The sequence below is a fragment of the Ovis canadensis genome, chromosome 8, assembly GCF_042477335.2.
Source record: "Ovis canadensis isolate MfBH-ARS-UI-01 breed Bighorn chromosome 8, ARS-UI_OviCan_v2, whole genome shotgun sequence".
Classification (NCBI taxonomy): domain Eukaryota; kingdom Metazoa; phylum Chordata; class Mammalia; order Artiodactyla; family Bovidae; genus Ovis; species Ovis canadensis.
This window is the reverse complement of record NC_091252.1, coordinates 72,341,903-72,358,140: the sequence shown is the minus strand read 5'-3', so window position 1 is coordinate 72,358,140 and position 16,238 is coordinate 72,341,903. Positions and strand designations below refer to the sequence as shown.

Here is a 16,238-nt window from a genome sequence, read left to right as displayed (position 1 = left end):
TTCAGTTCCTTGCTCTCACTTAATTGCATTGTGATAAAAAAGTTATTTAATCTCTGAATGTTTTTTTTTCTATCTACAAATAAGAATAACAAATAAAATATCCTGTTTTGCAGGATGATGGTGACAGTATTAATTGTTAAGTATCTTAATTCAGTGCTTAGTACATAGTGGGTATGGTTTTGGTGGTCACTGCTGAAAGAGGCACTGAGAAGATTCAACTGACAGTAGCTTAAGAACGCAAGGAGAGGCACAGAATAAAACTAAAGATACTGAATATGTAAAAATATGGGAGATAACTTAAGAACAAATAATCCTATTTGTGTATTCGTTGATACTGATATATGCTGATACTTAAAAGATAATTTTAATCAAAAAAGTTTTTTCTTTTTTGATTATTAAAGTAAGCTTGATATCTTAAAACGATCAGGCTTCATTTGTACATAAATAATTGGAGGCATTTAAATTTATTTTTAATAAGTACAGTTTTTATTTCTTAATTATCATTAGGAATTAGATTAATAATCTTGCTATACTAAATTTAGTCAACTGGGAGAGAAACAACTGTCTGGTATTCCCTTTCCAAAAATGGACAGATTTTAGGAATTTGTGGAATCATAAAATTAATGTGACTACAAATAGACTTTATTTTACATTAAGGAGAATTGACATCTCTCCAAGTGCCCTGAGGAAGCATACCCGTTTAGCAGGGGAAGAGAGAGTTTTTAAAGAAGAAAATCAAAAGGTATGTTTTGAATGCACTTTTTCTTTTCCATGTTAACTTCTGGTTAGTTAATGATATTGTTCTAATAAGCAGTTTGTCTAGGCAAAATGTTTATAGACATCATTGATTATAACTTGTAAATATATATATTTATGTATATATCTATATCTGTAGTAGTGTGTATGTGGTGTTTCTTCCTATAAAAAAAATTAAGCTCACCTTTTACTATATGTTAAACCAAGAATAATTAATTTAAATGCTAATGAAAGGAAAAAAGTATTTCTAAGAAAAAGGCAAAGAATCAGTGAGTAGACAGAAAAATTATAATAGGAAAGATACACATTATATAAAGATTTTTGTTAGAGGTGAAATGGGTAATCCAGAATAAATATTCCTTGATTTATGGGTGCCTAAATTAATATCTTTAGGTTCTTCAAAGAGAGAACAGGAAGTAATTGCCATGCTACTGGGTATTTTTGATCTGGACTAAGAAATGAGCATTCTAAGAACTGGTTTACAAATGAACACTTGGAATAAAAACTGTGTTACTATTGGAATATTGTAGATTTTGGGGAAGAATGCCTTTAAACTTCAGAAAGGAGTCTGAATGACTGGCATTGGGGTCGGGGGACTTTTAAGAATGGAATTCAGTCATTAAGGGGACTCTGTTTAATTGATAATTTGATATTTCCTAGGTAGATTAGTCTATGTGACAGGCCATAATATTCTAGTTGAAATGTGGAGCAAGGTTAAAAGGGAGCAACTGTCTGTTGTAATGAGAAGGTTAGGGACTTGTAACGGTATTACTTGGTTCCAGTCGTGGCCATTACTGAGTACTGTCTTGATAATAGGAATGTGATTAGCTTTTTGGATGTCGGTTTCCTGATAAGAAAAATGAGAATACATCTGTTTTGCAGAGTTGAATAACTGGGCTGTTACGATAAATTGGCACTTTATTACTAGAAGTTGTTACTAAGGCTTTCATTTATAAGCTTTTTAATTAGGCATGCTATTAATTTATTAAATAAGAAATTTAGAGCTTAGAAAGTGGTGTCTTTGCGTGGGGGAAATTGGTTTTGGTAAAGCAGATTCTGAGAAGTGAATGCTAATTTTGGCTTTTATTTTCAATATCTTGGGTTCACTGTTGATTAATTTTGTTTTGCCCACAATTTAGTCTATTCTTGTACTCTGACAGAGTGAGTGTCTTTCTTCTCTCTTCATTATTCAGACCAGGTTTTGATCTAGAGGAGAGAAAATAGTGATAACTAATGGAAGGATAAGAGGAAAAGACATTGCTTTTTATCCTTTATCTTCCTATCTGAATGAACAATTAACATACATGTAGTAGTGTGTAGTTTACATAGATAGTTTGGTGTTTACAAAGTACTTCCACCTATACTGTTACCCAAGGGCTTGCCAATAGCATATTACTAGGTGAATAGGAAAGTTTTTGCTCTTGATTAGATTTTCTCATAACTATGGGAGCAAATAGGTGAGTAGCTGATACCATTTGGACATATACTTCCAGTTTTAGGAATGTTTATGAACATTGTAGCTAGACTTCCCAGAGTAAGTACTTCTTATTGTTGAATACTAGCAAGGATGTCCACATTGCTTAGCATCTTACTGATGTATAATTTTTCTTCATTCCTAGATGCCTCTTTCCATCTTCCTAAATTATATAGTATTTGAAAAAGCAATGGAACAAGAAGGAGGTGAATTGTGACCCAGTTAAACTAATGTCCGTTGCAATACCTGAATTGAGAAAGGGCAGTATATGGCCCAGATACTGAGTACAGGATTGGGAATGACTCTTTCTGGCTTTGTTTCTACCCTTGTTCAACCTCAGTTGGTTTCATTAATCATATTATCTTTGCATGTTATGGAAAATACAGAATATTTAACTTGTAAAGTGATTTTTATCGGGTTGGTCAACTAATTTGGGAAGAACTTGATGATAATGAGGCTTAAATAATGAGAACCATTTACTTTAGGATCCCTTAACTTTACTGTCAGATGGCTATACCCACAACTGAGTATAATCTCTATCATTGTTAAAGTATATAAAAAGCTGTTTCGAAAGATGAGGGATAATTAATGAGGATGTACCGAGTGGAAAAATAATTATATCATTTTACTATATGAAAGTTTATTATGGATTGCTTTGAACAGAAACCTATGACATTTTGAAGACAATTAGCTTTTAATTACTTCTCCAGTCCTGTTGTACTTGTGTTCACAAGTGTTTAGTGAAAACAGCAAGTATGTTTTTAAACAAAAACTTAAGTATGGAAGTAGTATGTTATATTCATTCTTTTCTGCTACTAAAAATGCCAGCTTAGAAACTGGCCAAAAAAAAATTGGTATTTTATATATATATTTCTTTTTTTTCCCTATAGTTTCCCTGAAATCTGCATTTTACATCTGTCTTTTCTAGGGAGATAAAAAATTAAGATGTGATTCTGCTGATCTTCGGCATGACATAGACCGTCGGAGAAAAGAAAGAAGTAAAGAACGGGGGGATTCCAAGGGCTCCAGGGAATCCAGTGGATCAAGAAAGCAGGAAAAAACTCCAAAAGATTACAAGGAATACAAATCTTACAAAGATGACAGGTAATTGTTGAAACTGTCGGAGTTAGGTTTTAGCTTCTAATTAGCCTTTAATAATTGTCAGCTTAATTGCTTTCAATTTTGACTGTGTAATCGAATGTTTAAATTTAAACAATTAAAATTATTTGTTTTACAGCAAAAATGTATTTGTCTTTTACACGGCTTATGGTGGATGAGGACAAAAACTTTGGAATAGCAAGCTAACACTGAAAAAAAAATGACAAATTAATGTGTCCTATTATCCAGGCTACATCAGGAGGTTGGACTTCAATGCAGTGCATTTCTAGAAACAGTTTGTGTAAGAACTTTGGTTCGTTATGCTTGATTCCGCACTTTTTCAACTCATAACACCCAGAGTACAAGAATTTTAAACTGATGTCTAGTGGTTTAACATGGGAGAGTTGGGGGGGAGGAAGGACTAGTTTTTTTGAAATAGCAATGTGTATTAGGCTTTCAAAGTAATGTTTCCATGGATACTGTTAGAAGTGGTAAGAGTTATCGCAGGTATGACCTTTTCGGGTATTGCAGTAGAATCATGTATTGATCATGATAGAGTCAAGTAAATATTAGGAATACTAAGTATCATAGATAATCGTTTTTCTTGCTGTTCATTAGGTGAATGGTGGTAATTTTACTTGTGTTTTTAAATTTATAATTAATTTTAATTTCCTGGTATTTATAATGTCTTATGCCTTTTATTTCAATAACGGAGTTATGGCCCAATCTGTATCAACTGTTTTCACCTAGGGTTGTACAAACTGCAGTCATTTTGAAACATGGCCTTAAGGACATTCATTCTTTTTCCTACTCTTCCCTTCCTTTCCTTAAAAAAAAAAAAAGAATGTTAAAAATGTTGAACTGAACTTTATATTCTTGAAGTTTCCAGACTGCTAGTTTCTAACTGGCAGGTCATAGCATGTTTTCCAGTAGTGATATAAAACAAATATTGGAGGAGAATGGAAACAGACTATGTCAAAGTTGAACACCCAATCATTTTAGTTTCATGCTAATTTTAATAGGGGATAGTTTCTTTGACTTGAAAAATATCCCTCTTATTGTAAGATACAGCAGGGTCTTTCATAGTCTTTTTTTTAAATAGCACATTTTTCTTGTTTCTTTTATTTTTCAGTAAACATAAAAGTAGAGAGCAAGATCATTCTCGATCTTCATCCTCTTCAGCATCACCTTCTTCTCCTAGTTCTCGAGAAGAAAAGGAGAGTAAGAAGGAAAGAGAAGAAGAATTTAAAACTCACCATGAGCTGAAAGAATACTCAGGCTTTGCAGGAGTTAGCCGACCACGAGGAACCTTTGTAAGTAATAAAATTATTTTCTGTCTTTGATAGAACTTTAGCGCACTGTACATAAGGAAAGTAAGATATATGATGATTTAGTCATTGTTGTATGAGTCATTACTCCTGAAGTCTTTAAAATGGTATTTGATATATCTTTATTAAGAAATGCCATTTGGGAGAGTGAGGAGGAGCTGGAGGTGGGATGATAACCTCCTTTGTATAGAAAGTAAAAAATCCATGTTTTTGCCTGATTTTGAAAATATTCCATTTTGAGATTTAGAAGCATCTGTGTAACGTACTAACTGTGGATTCAATAACTGTACATAGTGCTTAGAGACCCAAGAGTCAAGGAAAGTTAATAATTTAGATCCATTTCTTTAGTCACTTTTTTATTAATAAGAACATGTTTTGAAACAGATCCATGTTTGTATTAACAACTATTTTCATTTTTGCCTATTCAAATTCTTTTTTATATGTGTGTCAGTCATAGAAATTACAAGACTTTTTATCCTACCTAGTATATATATTATTATTCCCATGTTTCCATAAATTCTTACAATTGTAAATTTAATGATTTCATATCTTCTTGACTCCTTAATGTCTAGGTTCAGATTTCTAACTTAAGCTAGTATCCAGTTAGTTGTTAGTAGGGTTTATTGATTAGATCATTTGGGAAAGAGAAGAGCTTTGCCCATATGGTGAAAGGTGTAGTTAACACTTAGGACTCCTGTGTAATTCAAAGAAATTAGACAACTCTTTTGGCTAGTAAAAGGGAAAAGAAACAACTTCTTAAAATTTAAACTATTTAAAAATTTTAGTTCAGGCCATGAAAGAAAGTGCAGTGTTCTGACAACTTAGGTTGACTGTGCATTTCTTCTTAACCTATTCAGCTTTCAATAGGCAGAATTTTTTCTGTCCTTACTAGTATAAAATGGCCACCCTTTCCATCCTCAGTGGCTGTGAAGTTGAGATTTAGGGAAGAAATTAGGGAATGTTTTTTGTTACTGCAGTAAAATTAGAGTTTGCATGTAACTTAATACCTTTTGATTTCATTACTAAACAACTTTGTTAATCAGTTTCGAATTAGAGGCAGAGGAAGAGCCAGAGGAGTTTTTGCTGGGACAAATACTGGTCCAAACAACTCAAATACTACTTTTCAAAAGAGACCGAAGGAAGAGGAATGGGATCCAGAATATACCCCAAAGAGCAAGAAGTACTTCTTGGTGGGTGTTAGAAATCTCTGTTTATTTGGTTTGCATTAATTTTCAAAGCATACTGGGTGAATACATTTGAGTACAGGCATCCACTACTATGAGAAGTTTTTACTATAATATAGGAAACTTTTAAAATAAATCATTACCCAGATGATTTGAAGTTTTGAACATGTGGGTCCCTTTAGTCCTTTTTACACCTTATTGATATTATCTATGGACTGGTCAGTGTAAAGTAAAAATTTCCCTGATTTGATAGTCACGTTCAGAGAAGAACATTAAACTGTTTCATATCTGTCTATAAGACGGTAAAGTTAAGAAGGTAAATCATTAAGATTTCCCTTTCATCACCACAGCTGTTTGTTTAATTGAAAGACAAGGAGAAGAATTCTTTCACAGTGCATGTAATTAAGGTTTTCAGGAGGTTGTTAACTTTTATTGGAGTAAAAGGAAGAGGAAAAATTGCTTGATACACATTAATTTGACACTTCCTTGTGATGCTCTTCTCTCTGAATTAGTTTGTAAGGATGAAGCTAGAGGAGGTGGGTCCTGAAAGATTCTCTAAGTAATGATGGAAATTTTTTACATTTTGGCACGGGAGAAGAGGGTTTATCTTCCATTATAGAAACTTAAGGAAATACCAAAACTATTAACAGAGTATTCATTTTTGTCATAGCTTTTCAGGGAAGTCATGTTTTAGAGATTATTTCTGAAGACTAGTTGTTTTGTTGAACCAAGGAGGAAAATAGTGCTGAGTTTTTAGAAATGTGTCTTTCATTTGACTTTTTATGAGTATATTTGAATAAAGCTGAATGTCCCAGCCTTCTGCCAAGGTGGACTATATAGCTGTATTCTGAACTAGATATATATTTTGGTTGAAGAATGGGCATTGTAGTTGTTTCAAAAATTTCCATTTATCTCTTTTTTGGAGTACTTTAATGACCAAGAGTCTGGAAAAGTTAAATTTTTACAGAGTGCATTATGCATAATGTTTCCACAATCTGTGCTCCTTTGAGGAAAAATTTATGCTTGACTTGACAATCTCTGGAAAGTGAAAGGTGTTTTATTCAGTTACAGAAAGTTTAAAAGATGTATTTCCTTTTTAATATAGGAATTTATAAATTAATACACTGCTGTTTATGCTATGGATGGAAAGATACGTAGGATTTCAATTTTTGGTTTAAGAGACTGGTAATAGAGAACATTCTAAATACATACTGTGGATGTCCTCCTGAGGAAGAGTGGATTATTGCGAAGGAGATACTGATTAAGAGAGACTTTGTAGACCAGTTTGGATTGAATCTTAAGCTTAAAAGATGAGCAGGTGTGCTGTAAAAAAGCAGGAGTGAAACATCCTAATCTAGAGAGTTCCAGTACTCAAGTGGCTAGATGATTGGTATAAGTTTGGGAAAATTAAGAAGAAGCAGGGGCCAAATTGTGGAAGACAATAATACTTGAGTAAATTTGGATGTTAAGCAGAGTTTGGGAAAACATGGCTGTGACAAACAGACCTGAGACGTAATTGAGTGTCTAAGGGACTAGTTTTGAAAAATGTTAAAGCCACATTTATGAAGGCTTATTTAGGGACCCTCTAGTTTGGTGTTGGAAGCGAGAAGAAAGGATATTGCAGGCACAGGGAATACAGAGGAAAGCAGCTCATTTGACGTGAAGGTTAAGTTCTGGTATGGAAGTGCCCAAGATATAATAAGTGGAAATGTGCAGTAGGTAGGTGCTAACACAGATCTAGAGAGAAAAAAAATCTAGGTTCTATTATACGGTCACAGAACCACAGTAATATCACCCAGTCAGAAGAGAAGAGATTAAAAGGCCAACTTTTCAAAGGTGTGAATGAGGAGCAAGTGCTTATAAAAATGCCAGACGGTAAAACAAGTATAAAAGCACAAAAACTTAAGGAAATGAGAGGTAAACAAGTTAAATAATTGTTTAACACTTGAAACATTTTACAAATATTTAATTTGGTGGCTCAGAGGATAAAGAATCTGCCTGCAGTGCAGGAGACCTAGGTTTGATCCCTGGGTTGGAAAGATTCCCTGGAGAAGGGAATGACTACCCACTCAGTATTCTTGCCTGAAGAGTCCCATGGACGAAGAAGCCTGGTGGGATACAGTCCATGGGATTGCAAAGACACAACTGAGTGACTAACACTTTCACTTTTCTATGACATTCTTTCTAGTATTATAGTTTTTGTCTTAAATTGGGACATAATTATTTTTGATTAGCATATAATTAGGCTTTAGTTCGGAGAAGGTGATGGCACCCCACTCCAGTACTCTTGCCTGGAAAATCCCATGGATGGAGAAGCCTGGTGGGCTGCAGTCCATGGGGTCGCTAGGAGTTGGACACGACTGAGCGACTTCACGTTCACTTTTCACTTTCGTGTATTGGAGAAGGCAATGGCAGCCCACTCCAGTGTTCTTGCCTGGAGAACCCCAGGGACAGGGGAGCCTGGTGGGCTGCCATCTACGGGGTCGCACAGAGTCGGACGTGACTGAAGCGACTTAGCAGGAGCAGCAGCAGGCTTTAGTTACACTAATCAAGAGGAATGTTACTTAGGGTTCCACATGTTGCTGTTCTGGACTATATTTTAAAGTCCTCGTTTCTGTATGAGACATCATGTGCATTTGTCACAGGCTAGTGCTCACTAGAAGTGAAACTAATGTCACATTTCTTCTTATATATAAATCAGTTCCCCAAGTTAATTGTTTTGGTTGTTAATGAGCCATTGGAATGCCAGCTTTGGTTTCTACATGTGTATTTATGGATAGTCTAAAGATATTTTTCAGTGATGAGACTAGAAATACAAAATTTTTAAAAAATTCAAAATGAGTGAAGTTGAAAGCTATAGATTCCTCTAGGTTTTTTTCAGAATAATTAATAAGCATGGACATTCTGTCCATAGTAATGAAACATTTAATACTTAGTAATAATAATGGATAACATTTACTGAGCATTTTGCTCGGCACCATTCTTAGTGTTTTGAACTGAAAGTGAAAGTCGCTCAGTTTGTTTTCATGCTTGTAAAGTCATTTTGAGGTAGGACCATTATTCAGTTTATATAGATGAAAAACACAGAGGTACAGAGATTGAGCAGCTTGACCAAAGGTACTCAGCCAGAAGGAGTGGGGCTAGGATTTGAACCCATGCTTTAGGGTTCAAAGGTTCTTAACAGCATGTATCATTTTTCCTCCAGTACTTGGTAACAGTTACTGCATTCTTATCTGAAATTTCCCTTGTCTAAACTTTGAGTTATACAAAGATAAGATAATGTTTTCAATAATAAATATTTCAGGAAAGATAGTCTTTAGAACCTGAGATTCTCTGGAGGGATTGAGAGTATTTGTAAAGAGTTGGACCAGATGGGAAAGTACTGAAATGGGTAAGTTCCCCATGTTAATGTCATCTGAGGAAGAGAAAATTCCTTATGGGAACAGGGATTTGGATTGGAGCTTTAGTAAATTAACTCTTTTGAAACTTGATCATTCTGTAGAGAAGAGAAGACGATTCAGAAGATTTTGGTTCTATGGCCTCGTTTGTTAACATATTTTTTTTTTAACTGGAATTTTCCTTTAATAATTGTACTTATTTTTGACTGTTCTGTGTCTTCACTGCTGCTCATGCTTTTTCTCTAGTTGTGATGTTCAGACTTTCCATTTCAGTGGCTTCTCTTGTTGGAGATCATGGTTTCTAGAGCCTGTGAGTTCAGTAGATGTGGTTTCTGGGCTCTGCTGTACAGCCTTACTAGTTGTGATGCACGGGCTTAGTTGGCCATGACACTTGGGATCATCCTGGATCAGGGATCAAACGTGTGTCTCCTGCATTGGCAGGTGGATTCTTTACCATTGAGCCACCAAGGAAGGCCTCCATTAACATATTTTTGATTATATATTATAAATATCTCATATCCCCTTTATCTTCTGTAAAGTAGTTAATGTTAATTAATATACAGTAAGACTGAAATCTTGTAAGAATTTGAGGATTAAGACTCAGTATGCTTTAGGGCCTTCGTGGTGGTCCATTGTTAAGACTCCGCACCTCCACTGTAGAGGGCATGGGTTCCATCCCTGATCGGGGAACCAGTATTCTGCATGCCACTTGTCCAAAAAAGAAAAAGAACTAGTACGCTTAACATTAAAATGTCACTTCGGTAGCTGCTGGGATATCCTTTGAGAAACACAGGGTGATGATGTAGCTGTTGTTTAGTTTCAGATTATTGTGTAAGATGATTGTATATTTAAAAGTAATGGCTAGTCTAACTCTAGTGTCTAGCTTTGTTACTGCTTTTCCTGTTTTAGCTCTTGGCTACCTCAATTTAGTAGTCATTTATTGTTACCATGATTCCTGGGAAGCTTATTCTGAGGATGATGAGCATAAAGGGCATTGGAAAAGACTGGCTCTGTGGCTTTGGGCAAGTTACTCAGTTTCTCTGTCCCCCAATTTCTTTATTCCTAAAGTGGAGTTAGTAACAGTATTTTACAGTTGTTGTGAGGATTAGATGAGTAAGTATATAGAAAATGCTGAGACCAATGCCTCATCCTTAGAAATAAGTACCATGTAAGCATTATTATCACCACCTTTGATTGAGTGCCTGCCTGTCAAGCACTGGGCTGGGCACTTTTTACAAATCATTTGTGTTCCTTTAAGACTATCTTTGGTTTTTTTAATGAGGAAGTAAAGTTCACTCAGTTTCTGTTAAGATTTAAATCCATACCTCTGGCTTGAAAACCCATTTGCTTCTTCCTACAAATTCATGGAATACTGTGTAAACACCACAAAGAGAAAGCATAAACTCTTACAGAGTTATGATGATAACAAAAAGGAGCTTGAAATTACATCATTCTATGTATGTATTATTTTGAGTGGCAGACTATTTTAAAATAGTTTATTTTGGATTTACAGTTAAACTTTGATGTACTGAAATGGTACATTTTTGATAGCTCCTAAGTTCATTCTTTGGTCATCTCACTGGTTTGATAAAGCTAGATAATTAGAAAATAAATTGGTGAGGGCTCTTTCACACTGTCTAATTACATGTGTGAGCTTTTTAAGTCAGGTAGGAGGGTGAGCTATATTATGTGAATATGCACAAAGGCACATTCTTTGTTTTGAAAAGGTGCTTAGTTATGTATTCTTTTTTAAAAGTTTAGTGACTTTGGGACAGTTGGTCAGTATCAGTACTCCATAAGTTATGCAGCTATGTTTGTATTATACCTGTTGTCTCATGAAGGGACATCATTCCCATTTTTTGTAGGTACAAACTTAAAAAGTTTGTTTGAGATGGGCAGCAGTTAAGGAGAACTTTTCATTTTTTGTTTTGTTCTTTGGGATGTAATACTTATCTACTCACACACAAAGTCAAGTACTTTTCACTTTTTCAGATTGTTTTGGTTAATGGAATAATTTGTAATTTGGGGAACAATCTATTTGGATGCAGTTAATAAGAAATTAAAGTTGAGATGTAGTAGCTGCAGAATTTTAGGTTATTGAACAAGAAATAAGTTGAGGTATTACCCTAGGGATCATGCCATCCTGATTTGGCTTGTGCCCTTGCCAAGAAGATTAATATGTAATACACATTAATTTAGATTTATCTCAATAGGATTTTTAAAAGTCTGTAGCTATATGTAAGAGATACTTCTTACCACCTATTTTATTTAGTAAATGTTATTGATAATGTTGTAATGACATTTTTATACTTTGTTATGTATTTGTGACAGGTAATTTTGGGGGGAAAATATCAGTTACATTATCTCATTTATGCATAGTAGATTGAAGTAATGAAAAGCAGAACAATAAAAAATTTTGATAATTGGCAATAATTTAGCAGTTGAGATTCTTCAGAAAACTGGGCAGCTTTCAAATGCTTGGGTTACTAAGCATGTAATTATTTACTTTTATGATGCAACATGTTTTGATGAAAAGTTCAGTTTTATTGATTTTGTGTATTTTAGAACAGTACCCACCTCATATACCCAATTTTCAGAACATTTATACAATAACAGGATTGGGGATGTAATCATATTCCTTACAAGAAAGACATTTCTTTCTTTGTTTAACCTTTCTATAGCATGATGACAGAGATGATGGTGTGGATTATTGGGCCAAAAGAGGAAGAGGTCGTGGTACTTTTCAACGTGGCAGAGGGCGCTTTAACTTCAAAAAGTCAGGTAGCAGTCCAAAGTGGACTCATGACAAATACCAAGGGGACGGGATTGTTGAAGATGAAGAAGAGACCATGGAAAATAATGAAGAAAAGAAGGACAGACGCAAAGAAGAAAAGGTAGACATTTTCAACTTGTTAGTGGTTCTGATGTGTTCTTTTGTGTGAGTTTCTTGGGCCAGTTAGTTATTTGATTTTTAGATACAGTGATTATTTTGAATTATTTCCACTCTTCATATCTTTTCTAATCTTTATTTCCTTTCTCTTTTATTTTAGGAATAGGAAATCTGAAGTAAGATTGCAACAGAGAACAGAACTTGCACCCACCATTTTTTTTTACATGATTTTTGTTTTCAAATAAGAATGTAAGCATTTTACTTAAATTTTACTGTTTGCAAGTAGTCTAGAGAAATTTTGTTTTGAATCTTCAAATATCTTGAAAAATAGTAGACTGTATGTTGAAAATTGTACTGAAATAAAGTAGAAAATTGTTACGTACCATATTTGTAACTATCAACTTTTAAAAAAATATATACTTTTACTGTTTTTGTTACATGCATTGTAATTCTGCTTTGTCTATAAGATATGGTCAAGTACAGCTCTGTGAAAGTTCTGATTCTCTTCCCTCCCTGTTTGTGTTAATGTTTATTCTGAAGTAAACGTTAGCTCTACATACAAATCCCTGAAGAGGAATTGTCTATAGAGACCACACTAATTATTTTAACTGTATACATCTGTTTAACATTCTCCTTAATTCAAACACACTACATTGTAGGGTGACTAATTTTTGAAGAGTACCATGGAAAAAGTTGTTATTTTGGTAAACTAAACTAATTTAACATCTCATCAAATGTTTAAGATGGAAAAAAGCTTTGCCAATAGTTCAAAAGTACTAGCTGTTAAAAGTTAAATTGAAAAGTATGAAAAAATTTTTTTCTTAAACTGAAAGCAAGCAGTGGGCTATAAAAAAACATTTTTAGGAGCCTTTACTATTTGCATTCAAAATTCAGTGTTCTCTGTTTTATTTGAACGTTTGAGTCATGGTCTTAGATATCAGTTCTTTGAGAGAGGAATCTGGTTTGTAATAATACAAACAAAACCCCCATTCCTACTGAACGTCTTGCTTAAAAAAGAAAAACAGAACAAAGCCTGTAATTCTGATATTGGTATGGAAGAGGATTATTCTGCAGAATAACTTGATAACGTTAAAAAGATGTGTACCTGACGTCATATCTCACATACTTATTTGAGCTTTTAGACAGCTAAATCACTAGTTCATAGTCTAACTATAATGAATAATAGGCAAACAGAATATACTGCTCATTAGTAGTATTTTAAGAAACTTGTTTTCCAAATGTCACCAATAAAAAGATTTGACAGGAAGTTTGTCACAGCATTGATCTACCTTTTTTATTTTTTTCACTATTTCTGTTTCAGTTTGTAAAATGGGTTTTTCTTTTTCTTCCCAAGGGTTCTGTTCTTCAGGAAGATAATCTTTCAAATGTGAATTGCCTTTATGTTTATGATGATATCTCTTAGAAGGAATGAAAATCGGAAATAGTAAAATTTTGAGTGCTAAGTCTGCTCTGTGAGCATAATGTAAAAGTAGTCAAATTTCATTTTGTTAATTCAGCAACTGAATTAGTTGTATTTGTTTGCATTAAAAGATAATGATTATTGTGTTAGTGTAAACAAGCATTTTAAGTGTATGGCTCGTTCATGCTCACTGATGATTTGGGATGCTTCTGGCACCTTGATTGCAGTCAGAGCATTTACCTAACAGCTATATGAGGGGAAAAATAGAAAAATAAAACTCAACAAATGTGATGTTCATGGCCCTAAGATCCTTAAGCATTGCATGATTTCTCTTATTTTGTTTTTCTGAAATTGAGCAGAAAGGAAACACTGTAAAAACAAATATATGTTGCATTAATCAGGACATAACTAATATTCTAGTCAGCATAGCACATAATTACATGCTAAAGTAACATGGATTTGATCTCCAACACAGGAAAATTTTCACGACCATTTTATTTTATACAAATAAATTTAGCTTTTATTTTAACAATTATTATTCGGTTAGATACTGAATCTCTATACATGACTATAAATGTGCAGTTTTGCTTTTCCACATAAGAGAAGTGGAAAGGGGAATTTACTGAGAATTTAATAGGAAGTAGGAGTAAAGCTACTTAAATCCTGTCAGCAGGTTACAAGTTCAAGTGCATTGCTTTAACCCACATGTACTCATGTTTGGTTACTTGTATTAAAATTGAGGGGAAGAGTATCCTATTAGAATATAGTGGGAAAGGAGATTGTGAAAACACTTCAATAGAAAGCCATCGCGGCTGTTATCTTTGTTTTAGAGCCAAACATATAAAGAAGCCTGTCTTTAAACCACAATTCAACTCTATACTTCATGACATGTTATAAAAGCTGAATGGTTGCTCTTGTAAGGATATTTGTTTACAAGTGCCAGAAAATAGTAGCTGTTTGATAACCTGCATTAATAGATTTCCTTTTGCCTAGTGAAGGAAAATAAAAATAACCAAAGGATATTTCTAGAAAGGATTAAGAAAGCTGTTTAAGAAGGCCATGACTCAGTCCTTAGCTGTGTATACTTTTCAACATCTTAGAAATTTTAATATAAAAAGCAAAATTTGTTTTTCCTATTGCAGCCTACTTTTGGGAATTACTGTTTTTCCCTTTTGTCACAGTTAAAATCAAGTGTTGGGAATTCAATTACAATTTGAGTAAACATATACCCAATAAGAATGAATGTAGATGGCTAAACGATTCTTACTCAGTGTGATGTATAATGCAACAGGGACCCTTGTAAATTGTCATATGCCAATAAAATGCCATAAGTGGTAATAGCTGTTGTTTGTTTACCTGATTTTGAGACTATGTCTGTGTCTGTGCTATACAGCCAGTGTCAATGGTTTATGTCTAATTTATGTCTAACAGCTCATCTGTTAGTCAAGTTACTAGTATGATGGGGCTTTTGGGGAGATCAGTAAATATTCTATAAAACTTCAAATTCACATTTATTTATTTCTTTTTTCCTCTGGAAACATGGGAAATGTTACAGTGGTGATGGTAAGCCATTTGTTAACACAGGAATTCCAAATTCTAGTCTAGCCCTCCTGTTCATGTGTTCATACAGGAACTGTCAGCTATAAATTATGATGGAGACAGCAGCATTACTTCGGTTTCTAAAAATGTAGTAGTTATTAACTAAAAAGTGTTGTTGTTGTTGTTGTCTTTGTTCACTTGAGTTAGAACTGGTGTAATTCTTAACTTCACTGAACCCTTTTGTAAGTTACTTGAAATATAAAGTGACCATTCTGTAACTTTACAAGAATTTTCACAGAAATTTGTGTGCTAAGGTAACATTTTGATTAATATAAATGTTACTCCTTTCTCTGTATGTTTATTAACTACACTGGATAATTTTAACATGTTTCAGCTAGCTACATAAAAGTATGCCATCTTATTTTTTAAGGACTTATTTTCATAAGTTAGTTGCTTTTTTTCTGGCATGAGGGAATCTTAGTTCCCTGACCAGGGATTGAACCTGTGCTCCCTGCAGTGGGGCAGAGGAGCCCTACCCACTGGATGGCCAGGAAATTCTTCTCTTTGACTTTTCAGCTGGAATCTCTGGGATATACTTTGTTCCATGTGGAATGATATTCCTTTCACATTCAGAACAAGTAGTACAGAGACCTGTCTGAATTTGTAACTTGCTTAAATAGGGAAGAAACATGGAGAAACTAACTTTACCCTCGGATTGTATTTGATTGGTTTCAGTCTCTATAAGTAGTAGATTGTGATAGATACTTTGACAAAATTTTAGAATATTATCTGTTACATAACATCTTGGGTTCTCAAAACATGGTTGAAATTGTTATTTATAAATATGAGTATCAAGGGTCTAATTGTTCAGTTTATTGAGGTAGATGTTAAAAATTTGAAGTCTATGTTAATGAAGTTTAAAGTGAAAATTTTATTTTGAAATCCAGGAATATATAGAAATTACTGTATTCCATTGTTTGACTTGAGAGCTTTAGTAGAGATTGTGTAAATTTATGAACTGGACTCAAGTTTCAGAATCATTCAGTAATGATTAGTGTCAGTTATGCAAATGAATCCAAAGTTGTACATTAAGTGTGCTAGTTCTCTTTATTGTTGTTACCTCCTCACATGTTAGTTTTTTTCAAGAATGG

The 16,238-nt window shown here is 33.9% G+C and overlaps 1 protein-coding gene across 14 annotated transcripts in view; it reads left to right on the top strand.

Moving 5' to 3' along the window:
• Positions 1-14,886, top strand: part of BCLAF1 (BCL2 associated transcription factor 1) — a 31,297-nt gene extending 16,411 nt beyond the window's left edge. For 2 of the 14 annotated variants that reach the window (XR_011258638.1, XR_011258642.1), the window contains exons 8-15: positions 658-742; positions 3,159-3,334; positions 3,468-3,629; positions 4,461-4,641; positions 5,700-5,846; positions 11,920-12,132; positions 12,289-12,377; positions 13,483-14,886. Coding sequence is in view for 4 of the 14 variants with exons in the window: in XM_069598471.1 (XP_069454572.1) it covers positions 658-742; positions 3,159-3,334; positions 4,461-4,641; positions 5,700-5,846; positions 11,920-12,132; positions 12,289-12,294 (808 nt within the window). In the remaining 10 variants the exon portion in view is untranslated. Of the gene's footprint in view, positions 1-657; positions 743-3,158; positions 3,335-3,467; positions 3,630-4,460; positions 4,642-5,699; positions 5,847-11,919; positions 12,133-12,288 lie in introns of all 14 variants that reach the window. The other 12 variants (XR_011258633.1, XR_011258634.1, XR_011258637.1 and 9 more) reach the window with 7 other exon arrangements.
• Positions 14,887-16,238: the final 1,352 nt, after the last annotated feature.